Source organism: Ranitomeya imitator, chromosome 5, assembly GCF_032444005.1.
Source record: "Ranitomeya imitator isolate aRanImi1 chromosome 5, aRanImi1.pri, whole genome shotgun sequence".
NCBI lineage: Eukaryota > Metazoa > Chordata > Amphibia > Anura > Dendrobatidae > Ranitomeya > Ranitomeya imitator.
In genome coordinates, this window is record NC_091286.1 from 266,149,910 (window position 1) to 266,163,584 (window position 13,675).

Here is a 13,675-nt window from a genome sequence, read left to right on the forward strand (position 1 = left end):
CCAGAGGCAGAGAGCACTGAAAAGTATTACCACTGCACTAAATCTGGAGCAAGCAATGGGGCAGAACTGCGCCTGAGCTATTACAGTGCACACAGAAAAATATCAGTCTAAAAGATTCACTTTTAGGCTATGTGCACACGTTGCAGATTGTATGCGTTTTTGCCGCGGCGAAAACGCTGCAAAAACGCATGCACAACACAGCCCATTGAATTAAATGGGATTCCGCAATGCTGTGCTAATGCTGCGTATTTTTCCGCGGTGGAAAAATCAGCAGCATGCTCATTCTTTGTGCAGAATCGCGGCGATTCCGCACATATAGGAATGCATTGAAACGCTCACTTTATGCATGTGGCTATGCCCACCATGCGTAAAGTGAGCGCTTCATGTGTGGATGGTACCCGGGTCTGGATGAGAGGAGACTCTCCTCCAGGCCTTTGGGAACCATATTCCTGTTTAAAAAAAAAAAAATTTAAATAAAAAATATTGATATACTTACCTTCCGATGGCCCCCGGAGTCCTCCCGCCTCTCAGCGGTGCACGCGGCGGCTTCCATTCCCAGGGATGCATTGCGTGAAGAACCTGGGATGACATCGCAGTCTTGTGACCGCGACGTCACAAAGGTCCTTCACGCAATGCATCCCTGGGAACGGAAGCCGCCGGGAGCGCTGCTGAGGAGATTGGGGGCCGTCGGAAGGTGAGAATAACCATTTAAAAAAAAAAATAAAAAATTTACATTCTATCTTTTACTATTGATGCTGCATAGGCAGCATCGATAGTAAAAAGCTGGTCACACTTGTCAAACATTATGTTTGACAAGTGTGACCAACCTGTCAATCACTTTTCCAAGCGATGCTACAGATCGCTTGGAAAACGCTAGCATTCTGCAAGCTAATTACGCTTGCAAAACGCTAGTGTTTAGCGGGAAAATGCATGCCAATTCTGCATGCGTTATACCCATGGCAGGGAGCTGCAGAATTGCCGCAGAAATTTCGTGTGCACATAGTTAAAGTCCAGCTAGGTGTTAAAGAGATTCTCCACTGTGTATGGAAGGATGACTTGGTAATAATAGAGATCATAAAGTGGCCTTGGCTGCAAGCCCCTGGGCTATTCTTTGTGGGGAAACCTGCCATTAGGTGTTCAGCTTCTCTACAGCTCCTCCGGAGGGGAAATTGAGCATTACATTGTGCACAATTAATGGGTCTTCTGTGTAATGTAAGACATGACGGATCCTCCAGTGTGAGGCACTCTTCGTGGCCTCACTCTAGCCAAAAATATAGAGATCTTGAACAGAGGAAGCCTTTACGAACTCCTATAAAATAAGTTCTCAGCCAGACAACTCCATTCATAAAAGATCTAGTCACCTCTTCAACAAGAGTGAGTAAAATTGCACTGTCAAGTCAAAGCAGCCACTCTGAAGTGGTTTATCATCAAGGGAAAAAAAAGCCTAAAAATGAATTGACAGCCAGTAGGGTTGTAATTATCCTCAGCAGTGTTACTTAAAAGCCACAATTACATGCCAAAATTATAGCACTAAGCAAGGGTGAGAACCATGTTTACAAACCTAGGGATTTCATCTTCCTCCCACTGCACCAAGGTAGCGCTAAAGGAACTTCCATGGAGGACATCTTTCAAGGGCTTCATATCTTGTGAGCCATCTCCTAAACAATAGAAAATCGATATGAAGATTAATATATACATATGAGACTCCTCGCCGTTGAAATGACACACCAAGAAGGCAAAGGCTCGTGGTCTTGGAATTATGGAAAACACAGGATAAACATGTTAATGATATGCAAATGATGGACAAGACAATTTTTTTTTCTAAAACATCTCAATTTATTCAGCATTGCATACGAATTCCTCCCAAGGAAATACACATACTTGGTTATTAACCCCTTCATCTCAGTTTTCACCTTCTTGAACAGGCCAACTTTTACTATTCTGACCAGTGTCACTTTATGAGGTAGTAACTCTGGAACGCTTTAACATATCCCAGTGACTCTGAAATAGCTTTTGCGGACACATTGTACTTTATGCTAGCTGTAAATTTAGGTCTATATATTTTTTTTAATTTGTGTGGGAAAAGATCAGAAGTTTGGCTAAAATTTAGATATAGAATAAAAACAAAGTTATATTAATTTTGCAATTTTGAGACTTAATTCTTATGTCCTTAAACCAGATAGTTAACGTATCTCTCACACACAATTGTTTAGAATTAACATTTCTACTTTACATTTGCATAATTTTTGAAACAATTTTGTTTGGTTAGGAAGTTAGAAGGGTTAAAGGGAATCTGTCACCACATTTGACCAATCTAAATTATTAATATGGGCATACAGGTTATAGACTGGTAAAAAAAATGTCATACCTTCAGGAAGTTGAATAAAATATTACCTTGATATATGCACTCTGATGTCTTATTTAATAAAAGACCACTTTTTTCTTATATGTAGCTTATTTTACATGAAGGTGGAGTTACCAGTGTGATGGCGGCTCTCTGCTCTCCTGATCTCACTGCAGAGCTGTGTGTGACTATCACTGACACATCTGCAGCTTCCTCTCAGCTTTCATCTCACAGGCAGACAGGGCTACAATATTGCTGCAATTCAGCAGAGCTCAGAGAGCTCCAAAAAAAAGGTGTTAGAACAGGAGAATGAACTTTGTCTCCTTACAGTGTTAGTTACATAGCTCACACTGGTAACTCTCCCTTCATGTAAAATAAGCTCTGGAGGCGGAGTAATCTTCAAGGCAAAGCCCTACCTAGAGCCTGAAAGAGGACATTGATTAAAGCAATGTGGGAGAAAACTTTTTTTTTTTTTTTTTACTTTTTCCCACAAAATGTTGTTTTAGCCCCAAATATTGCATTTTCACACAGGTAACAGGAGAAAGTGGACAGTATAATTGGTTGTGCAACTTCTCCCGAGTACAAAAATATCCATATGTGGTGGAAAACAACTGTTTGGGTACACGGCAGGGCTTGGAAGGGAAGGAGCACCATTTGGCTTTTGGAGTGAAAAATTGGCTGGGATAGCGGAAACCATGTTGCGTTTGCAGAGCCCCTGATGTGAAAACAGTGAAAAACCCCACAAGTGACCTTATTTTGGAAACTACATCCTTCAAGGAACTTATCTAATGGTATGGTGAGCACCTTGAACCCACAGGTGCTTCACAGAATTTTGTAACATTGAGCCGTTAAAATTAGAAAATACATTTTTCCTAAAAAAATATTACTTCAGCCCCAAATTTTTAATTTGCGCAAGGGTAACAGAAGAAAATGGACTTTATAATTGCATATCATTAACATGTCTATCCATCCTATGAGTAACAGAACGCCACAATTTGTTTCTTCTCGGTGTTGCAATTTCAGTGTTGAGAAGTTTATTTATACGTACAGTATATATTATTGTTTTTTTTATACATACACACAGGCATTTAACTTTTTTATCTTTCCACACACCCTGCATATGCATTTATTAATATTTTCTCATTTCAAGCATTATATTAAAGGGTTATTCCCAACATTAAAAGTTTCCACCTATAATTTAGGTGCTAGATTTCTGTTTGGGGAGTTGCCCCAATGATCCTTCGAATTGGACTTGTGTGCCCTGTTGGATAGGTGCAGTCACTGCTCCTCTCATTGTCTATGGGACTGTTGGCTTTAGTAATACTGAAGGTAACACATTCCTGCAAAGTCTGTGAGACAGAAATACATTCCTTGTATAACCAGAAACATTTTGTATGTAAGCGATGGTCCTAGGTTTGATTAGCAGCTATATCAGTCCTACAGATGCACACTAAGTGGCAGGTACATGCTATGGGAAAAAATCTTTCTGGATCCCTGTCCTTCAGAAAATACTTACCAACTGTAAGTTGGAAAAACAGCTCCATGGAAACAAGAATTCAGATGAAGCTTAGCATGACTCAGTGCTGTCTGACCAGAGCAAGCGCTAAATCATTTCCAGATGCACTAACTGACAGGCAGCAGCCGAAGGTGGAGCAGCTGCTATGTGACCTCTTATTAAAAGATCCGGACTCGCCAGAGCGTGCACGCACCCAGATCTGTCGTATCATGCTTATGAATGCTTAATATCTAAAGGCTTACCCTCTTCAGGACATCAGCAATATTGTCCCCAAGGACCAAACGCTTGTACTTAGTTCATACCCTGTAACATCCCAGCAGGCATAATTTTTTCACTGATAGAACATGCACAAATCAAGGCTATCCTTTGTGCACCATTTTATATGTATTTGTTAACATATCTTAGAAACTTCTTTTAAAGGTGATGTCAATAACATGTCATATTATGTGGCCTACATCTATAGGAAAATTTATATATATATGCTACGTGTCTGTGCTATATGCTACGTGTCTGTGCTATATGCTACGTGTCTGTGCTATATGCTACGTGTCTGTGCTATATGCTACGTGTCTGTGCTATATGCTACGTGTCTGTGCTATATGCTACGTGTCTGTGCTATATGCTACGTGTCTGTGCTATATGCTACGTGTCTGTGCTATATGCTACGTGTCTGTGCTATATGCTACGTGTCTGTGCTATATGCTACGTGTCTGTGCTATATGCTACGTGTCTGTGCTATATGCTACGTGTCTGTGCTATATGCTACGTGTCTGTGCTATATGCTACGTGTCTGTGCTATATGCTACGTGTCTGTGCTATATGCTACGTGTCTGTGCTATATGCTACGTGTCTGTGCTATATGCTACGTGTCTGTGCTATATGCTACGTGTCTGTGCTATATGCTACGTGTCTGTGCTATATGCTACGTGTCTGTGCTATATGCTACGTGTCTGTGCTATATGCTACGTGTCTGTGCTATATGCTACGTGTCTGTGCTATATGCTACGTGTCTGTGCTATATGCTACGTGTCTGTGCTATATGCTACGTGTCTGTGCTATATACTACCTGGCTGGGCTATATACTACCTGGCTGAGCTATATACTACCTGGCTGGGCTATATACTACGTGGCTGGGCTATATACTATGTGGGCTGTGTTATATACTACATGGGCTGTGCTATATACTACGTGTCTGTTATATAATACGTGGGCTGTGTTATATGCTACTTGGCTGTGCTATATTTCTCTGCTGTATCTGTGCATCATGAATCGTGGTATGTTAAAGAGGTGGGCCCACTAAGACCCTTTCGCCTGGGGCCCTGAAAAACCTGGAGCCGGCCCTGGCTTCACTGATTGTTCGCGGCTGGGCGTGACCAATCAGCGACAGTCACAGTCCGCCTGCGAATTTGCGCGGAATTTGAACCACGCTTCACTAATTGGTCGTAGCTGGCCGGCCGAATCCTGTGTATAAATTGCATTATTCAGAGAACTTCATAAATAAACTACATACATTATTCTAGAATACCCGATGCGTTAGAATCGGGCCACCATCTAGTAGGACATAAATGTCAGAAACGCATCAGCGTTTGTTATAGATCTCACACAGTGGGGGAAATAAGTATTTGATCCCTTGCTGATTTTGTAAGTTAGCCCACTGTTAAAAACATGAACAGTGTATAATTTTAAGGGTAGATTAATTTTAACATGAGAGACAGAATATCAAAAATAAAATCCAGAAAATCACATTTTGCAGTGAGAAATAAGTACTGTATTTGATCCCCTACCAAACATTAAGAGTTCTGGCTCATATAGACCAGTTAGACGCTCCTAATCAATTCGTTACCTGCATTAAAGACAGCTTTCTTACATATTCACCTTTATAAAACACTCCTGTCCACAGACTCAAATCCGTCAGACTCTAACCTCTACAACATGGGCAAGACCAAAGAGCTTTCTAAGGATGTCAGGCACATGATCATAGACATGCACAAAGCTGGAATGGGCTACAAAACCATAAGTAAGATGCTGGGTGAGGAGACAACTGTTGGTGAAATACCGTATATACTCTTGTATAAGCCAAAATTTTCAGCACTTTTCTTTTTTTTGGCTGAAATGCCCCCCCTTGGCTTATACATGAGTATAGTCACGGTCCCAGAGAGCCGAAGGGGGAGCAGGAGCAGGAGCCGGCGGGGGAGGGGGAGCAGCGACAGGAGCCAGCGGCTGTGACATCATACTCACCCTCCGTCGCTGCATCTCCGTTGTCCGGCGCCGGCAGCTCTCCTCATCTGCTCAGTGGTCACGTGGTACTGCTCACTAAGGTAATGAATATGGACGCGTCTCCACTCCCATAGGCGTGGAGCGCATATTCATTACCTAAATGAGCGGTACCACATGACCGCTGAGCAGAGGAGAGCTGCCGGTGCCGGACGACGGAGATGCAGGGACGAGCAGGACCGCGCGAGGAGAAGTATGACGGGGGAGCCATGCTCACAAGGGGGGGGAGGACATCGAGCCATGTATAGAAAGGGGAGGACACCGAGCCATGCATAGAAGGGGGATGACGCTGAGCAATGCATACGCCCAGCCATGAATACAACTAGGAGACAGGGGGAACCACACATAGCAGGACAGGGATGAGGGGTCAATGCATATCGGGCTTATACTCGAGCCAATAAGCTTACCCAGTTTTCCGTGGCAAAATTAGGTGCCTCGGCTTATACTCGAGTATATACGGTAGTAAGAAAATAGAAGAAATACAAAATGACTGTCAATCAACATTGATCTGGGGCAAAATGCAAAAAACTCACCTCATGGGGTATCAATGATCATGAGGAAGGTGAGAGATCAGCCTAAAACCACACAGGGGAACTTGTTAATGATCTCAAAGCAGCTGGGACCACAGTCACCAAGAAAAACATTGGTAACACATTAGGCCATAAAGGTTTAACATCCTGCAATGCCCACAAGTTCCCCCAGCTCAAGAAAGCACATATGCAGGCCCATCTAAAGTTTGCCAATGAACACCTGGATGGTTCTGTGAGTGATTGGGAGAAGGTGCTGTGGTCATACGAGACAAAATTGAGCTCTTTGGCATTAACTCGCCATGTTTGGAGGAAGAGAAATGCTGCATATGACTCAAAGAACACCGTCCCCACTGTAAAGCATTTAGGTGGAAATGTTTTGGGGGTGTTTCTCTGCTAAGGGCACATGACTACTTCACCGACCTCATCAATGGGAGAATGGATGGAGCCATATACCGTAAAATCCTGAGTGACAACCTCCCTCCATTCGCCAGGACATTAAAAATGGGTCATGGCTGGGTTTTCCAGCAAGACAATGACCCAAAACATACAGCCAAGGCAACAAAAGAGTGGCTCAAAAAGAAGCACATTAACATCATGGAGTGGCCTAGCCAGTCTCCAGACCTTAATCCCATAGAAAACTTATGGAGGGAGTTGAAGCTTCGTGTTGCCAAGCCACAGCCTCAAAATCTTAATGATTTAGAGATGATCTGCAAAGATGAGTGGACCAAAACTGCTCCTGACATGTGCGCAAACCTCATCATCAACTATAAACTACAAAAAATGTCTGACTGCTGTGCCTGCCAACAAGGGTTTTGCCACCAAGTATTAAGTCTTGTTTGCCAGAAGGATCAAATACTTATTTCTCACTGCAAAATTCAAATAAAGTTACCGTATATACTCGAGTATAAGCCGAGATTTTCAGCCCAAATTTTTGGGCTGAAAGTGCCCCCCTCGGCTTATACTCGAGTCACGGTAGCGGTGGGGTCGGCGGGTGAGGGGCTGAGGGCGCTGGGGTATACTTACCTAGTCCCAGCGATCCTCGCGCTGTCCCTGCCGTCCCACGGGCTTCGGCGCTGCAGTTTCTTCCTCTCTTCAGCGGTCACGTGGGACCGCTCATTACAGAAATGAATAAGCGGCTCCACCTCCCATAGGGGCGGAGCCGCTTATTCATTTCTCTAATCAGCGGTGCCGGTGACCGCTGATAGAGAAAGAAGCTGCGGCACCGAAGACAGGAGGGGACAGCGCGAGGATCGCCAGGACTAGGTGAGTATGTTATATTCACCTGTCCTCGTTCCAGCCGCCGGGCGCCGATCCATCTTCCCGGCCGGCGCCTCCATCTTCCCGGCGTCTCTGCTCTCTGACTGATCAGGCAGAGGGCGCGATGACGCATATAGTGTGCGCGGCGCCCTCTGCCTGATCAGTCAGAGCAGAGACGCCGGGAAGATGGAGGCGCCGGAACGAGACGCCGGGAGCTGCAATCAAGGGAGGTGAGTATGTGTTTTTTTTTCTTTATTGCGGCAGCGGCGGCACAAATTTATGTGGAACATCTATGGGGCACAGTGAACGGTGCAGAGCACCGTATAAGGCACAGCTAGGGGGCACAATGAACGGTGCAGAGCACCGTATATGGCACAGCACAGCTATGGGGCACAGTGAACGGTGCAGAGCACCGTATATGGCACAGCACAGCTATGGGGCACAGTGAACGGTGCAGAGCACCGTATATGGCACAGCTAGGGGGGGCACAGTGAACGGTGCAGAGCACCGGATATGGCACAGCTATGGGGCACAGTGAACGGTGCAGAGCACCGTATATGGCACAGCACAGCTATGGGGCACAGTGAACGGTGCAGAGCACCGTATATGGCACAGCACAGCTATGGGGCACAGTGAACGGTGCAGAGCACCGTATATGGCACAGCACAGCTATGGGGCACAGTGAACGGTGCAGAGCACCGTATATGGCACAGCACAGCTATGGGGCACAGTGAACGGTGCAGAGCACCGTATATGGCACAGCACAGCTATAGGGCACAGTGAACGGTGCAGAGCACCGTATATGGCACAGCACAGCTATGTATGGGGCACAGTGAACGGTGCAGAGCACCGTATATGGCACAGCACAGCTATGGGGCACAGTGAACGGTGCAGAGCACCGTATATGGCACAGCTATGGGGCACAGTGAACGGTGCAGAGCACCGTATATGGCACATCTATGGGGCACAATGAACGGTGCAGAGCACCGTATATGGCACAGCTAGGGGGCATAATGAACGGTGCAGAGCACTATATGGTTCACACCTATGGGGAAATATGAACGGTGCAGAGCACTATATGGCACAGCTATGGGGAAATAATGATCTATTTTTATTTTTGAAATTCACCGGTAAATGCTGCATTTCCACCCTAGGCTTATACTCGAGTCAATAAGTTTTCCCAGTTTTTTGTGGCAAAATTAGGGGGGTCGGCTTATACTCGGGTCGGCTTATACTCGAGTATATACGGTATATAATTTATACAATGTGATTTTCTCGATTTTATTTTTGATATTCTATATCACAATGTCGATGTGAATATTTTTCTGCCCAATGATGACAGAAGTATTCTAGGAGTGATACCTTTATTGGCTAACCAGAAAATAATATGTTTGCAAGCTTTCAGAGCATAGTGGCTCCTTCTTCAGGCAAGATTACAAATAGATTAATAAGAAACAAGCACATTTAAAGAATAAAACAGGAGGACATTTGTGAGGGGGTGGGAAGTGTGAGGAGTCCATAGATAAACCAAGGTAATCAAATTAGGCATTTTCTTACAAATGGAGAGGCAGTGGGAATAATGTTCTTAGGCTACTTTCACACTAGCGTCGGCCCGTCGCAGTGCGTCGGGCCGACGTACCGACGCATCCTGTGACAACACAGCACAACGGGGGCAGCGGATGCATTATTACAATGCATCCGCTGCCTCATTGTGAGTTGCGGGGGGGAGGGGGCAAAGTTCCGGCCCCGCATGTGCGGTCGGAAATGGCGGACACAGCGCACCAAAAAACGTTACAAGCAACATTTTTTGGTGCCGACGGTCCGCCACAACACGACGCAACCGTCGCACGACGGTTGCGACGTGTGGCAATGCGTCGCTAATACAAGCCTATGGAGAAAAAACTAATCCTGCAAACAACTTTGCAGGATGCGTTTTTTCTGCAAAACGACGCATTGCGACGTGCGTCGTACGACGCTAGTGTGAAAGTAGCTATAGTTATCTGGAGTCTGTCTGGTGGAGGTGTCAATTGTATCCATGTAGTGACTCATAAATCCAGGTGTTAAATTGAGTCCTAGTGTCAACAAATTAAACATCTTCATTAGTTTGTATTCCCAAATTTTTCTTTGCCTGTGGTCCTTAAAATTACCTTTCAGTATTAAGACTTAAGTCTGTCATACTGTGTCCAGCTCCAGAGAAATGTTTTCCCACCGGTGTGTCCACTTCATTCCTGATTGTGTGTCTGTAGATTCATCCTAGTTTGTAGTCTTTGCATAGTTTCCCCAATAGACTTTCCCCAAAGACTACAAACTAGGATGAATCTACACAGAATAATTTGTTTTATTTATTTTTTACATTATTTCTCACGTGGTATAAGTGATTATACAACTTTATTGTTTGGTAAGGTGCGATTACAGCGATACCAGATTTATACAGTATATTTTTTTTATGTTTGGCTGCTGTCACATGTCACACTTAAAAAAAACAAAAAACTTTTTTTTTCCCAAATTTCGGCCGACAGTCATGTGATGGCTTGTTTTTTTCAGGATGAGTTGACGTTTTTATTGGTACCATTTTCGCGCACGTGACATTTTTTGATCGCTTTCTATTCTGATTTTTGGGAAATAGAATTAAAACCAGCATTCAGGAATTGTTTTCTGGGTTTTTTAATGCCGTTCCGTGTGTGATAAAATTGATAAGGTCAGTACCATTACAGCGATACCACATTTATGTATTTTTTTGTGTTTTAGTGCCATGACACAATAAAAACTATTTTATAGAAAAAAATAATTATTTAGCATCACATTATTCTGAGAGCTATAACTTTTTAATTTTTCCGCAGATGGAGCCGAATGGTGTCTTGTTTTTTTTGAGGGACAAGATGACAATTTTCAGATACCTTATTTAATTACAATAGTCTTTCTAATTGTGTTTAATTCCACTTTTTGTTTGGCGGTATGATAAAGCCTCGTTTTTTTTATTATAATTTTTTTATGCCATCCACTTAAAGGGAACCTGTCACCCCGTTTTTTGAGATTGAGATATAAATACTGTTAAATAGGGCCTGTGCTGTGCGTTACTATGGTGTATGTAGTGTACCCTGATTCCCCATGTATGCCGAGAAATACATTACCAAAGTCGGCGTTTTCGCCTGTCAATCAGGCTGGTCTGGTCAGGTGGGCGTGTTCACAGCGTTCTTTTCTTCCCCAGGTTTCCGTTGGTGGCGTAGTGGTGTGCGCATGTCCAAGGTCCGGATTCCCTGTGCCCACGTGAAGACACAGCGCGCGATCTGCGCTGTCATTCCTTTCATCGGTGCGGGCGGCCATCTTCCTGGGGCCGCGCGTGCGCAGATGTAGTGCTCTGCTGCACGGGGCTTCAGGAAAATGGCCGCGGGATGCCGCGCGTGCGCAGAAGAGATCGCGGCGGCCATTTTCCCAAAGCCGAGTTTGCATCTCGGCTTTGGGAAAATGGCCGCCGCGATCTCTTCTGCGCACGCGCGGCATCCCGCGGCCATTTTCCTGAAGCCCCGTGCAGCAGAGCACTACATCTGCGCACGCGCGGCCCCAGGAAGAGGGCCGCCCGCACCGATGAAAGGAATGACAGCGCAGATCGCGCGCTGTGTCTTCACGTGGGCACAGGGAATCCGGACCTTGGACATGCGCACACCACTACGCCACCAACGGAAACCTGGGGAAGAAAAGAACGCTGTGAACACGCCCACCTGACCAGACCAGCCTGATTGACAGGCGAAAACGCCGACTTTGGTAATGTATTTCTCGGCATACATGGGGAATCAGGGTACACTACATACACCATAGTAACGCACAGCGCAGGCCCTATTTAACAGTATTTATATCTCAATCTCAAAAAACGGGGTGACAGGTTCCCTTTAAGGGGTTAACTAATGGGACAGTTGTATACGTCGGGCCGCTCCAGACGCGGTGATACCAATTGTGTGTAATTTTTTTTTCACAAAAATACAAATTTCTGGGTGATTTTATATATATATAATTTGTCTAAGAGGGGAACTTCAGTCTTTCTGTCGGCAACCTCCGTAATGGAAATTCCGCGTCGCTGATTGGTCTCGCCAGCTGCCTGTCATGGCTGCCACGACCAATCAGCGACGGGCACAGTTCGATTAGTCCCTCCCCTACTCCCCTGCGGTCAGAGCCCGGCGCCCGCATACTCCCCTCCAGTCACCGCTCACACAGGGTTAATGCCGGCGGTAACGGACCGCGTTATGCCTCGGGTACCGCACTCCTTTACCGCTGCTATTAACCCTGTGTGTCCCCAACTTTTTTACTATTGATGCTGCCTATGCAGCATCAATAGTAAAAAGATGTAATGTTAAAAATAATAAAAAAAACAAAAAAAACTGCTATTCTCACCTTCTGTCGTCTGACGATGCGCTCGCGCCGGCCGCCATCTTCCGTTCCCAGAGATGCATTGCGAAATTATGTTCACATTCGCGTCTTTGGACGCAGCGTCGTTGCAACGCACGACGGATGTGAAACGCACGCAAAAACGCATTGTTTTGTGACGCATGCGTCCATTTTTGGCTTGATTTTGGCCGCAAAAAAATGCAACTTGCTGCGTCCTCTGTGCCCTGACGCTTGCGCCAAAAAAGACGCATGCGTCACAAAACGCAAGACAACACATGTCCATGCGCCCCCATGTTAAATATAGGGGCGCATGGGTCACCGCGGCTGTGCCCGACGCAGCCCCGCAAAACGCTAATGTGAACGTAGCCTAAGTCATCTGGGCAATTTCGCAATGCATCCTGGGAACGGAAGATGGCGGCAGCCGCGCGCGCATCGCCAGAGTTTGACTGGATCCCAGGGGTGAGTATATAACCATTTTTTATTTTAATTTTTTTTTTTTTTTTTTTTTTTACAGGGATGTGGTGCCCACACTGCTAAATACTGCGTGGACAGTGTTATATACCGCGTGGCTGCTATATACTACATGTGCAGTGTTATATACTCCGTGGGCTGTGCTATATACTAAGTGCCCTGTGTTATATGTTACGTGGGCTGTGTTATATGTTACGTCGCCTGTGTTATATACTGCGTGGCTGCTATATACTGCGTGGGCTGGGTTGTATAGTACGTGGGCAGTGTTATATACTCCGTGTGCTGTGCTATATACTGCGTGGTCTGTGTTATATACTACGTCATCTGTGTTATATACTGCGTGGCTGCTGTATACTGCATGAGTTGTGTTATATAGTATGTGGGCTGTTATATACTGTTTGGCCTGTGTTATATACTGCGAGGCCACTGTTATATACTGCGTGGCCTGTATTAACGCATCGGGTATTCTACAATATGTATATAGCAGCCACATAGTATATTATTATTATTATTATACATTTTTATAGCGCCATTTATTCCATGGCGCTTTACATGTGAATACGGGGCAAATATAGACAAATACATTAAACATGAGCAGATAACAAGGCACACGAGTACATAAGGAGGGAGGACCCTGCCCGCGAGGGCTCACAGTCTGCAGGGGGTGGGTGAGGATACACTAGGAGAGGGAAGAGCTGGCTGTACGGCTGTTCAGTAGGTTGAGGATCACTGCAGGCTGTAGGCTTGTCGGAAGAGATGAGTCTTCAGGTTCTTTTTGAAGGTTTCTATGGTAGGCGCAAGTCTGATGTGTTGGGGTAGAGAGTTCCAGAGTATGGGGGAAGCACGGGAGAAGTCTTGGATGCGGTTATGGGAAGAAGAGATGAGAGGGGAGTAGAGAAGGAG

General features: G+C 45.2%; 1 protein-coding gene across 1 annotated transcript in view; it reads right to left on the minus strand.

The window, feature by feature from the left end:
* The window catches only part of REV3L (REV3 like, DNA directed polymerase zeta catalytic subunit), a 291,259-nt gene that overhangs the window by 143,366 nt on the left and 134,218 nt on the right, over window positions 1-13,675 (minus strand). Inside the window, exon 5 of the mRNA XM_069726145.1 lies at window positions 1,562-1,658. Coding sequence (XP_069582246.1) covers window positions 1,562-1,658 — 97 coding nt within the window. The remainder of the gene's footprint in view (window positions 1-1,561; window positions 1,659-13,675) is intronic.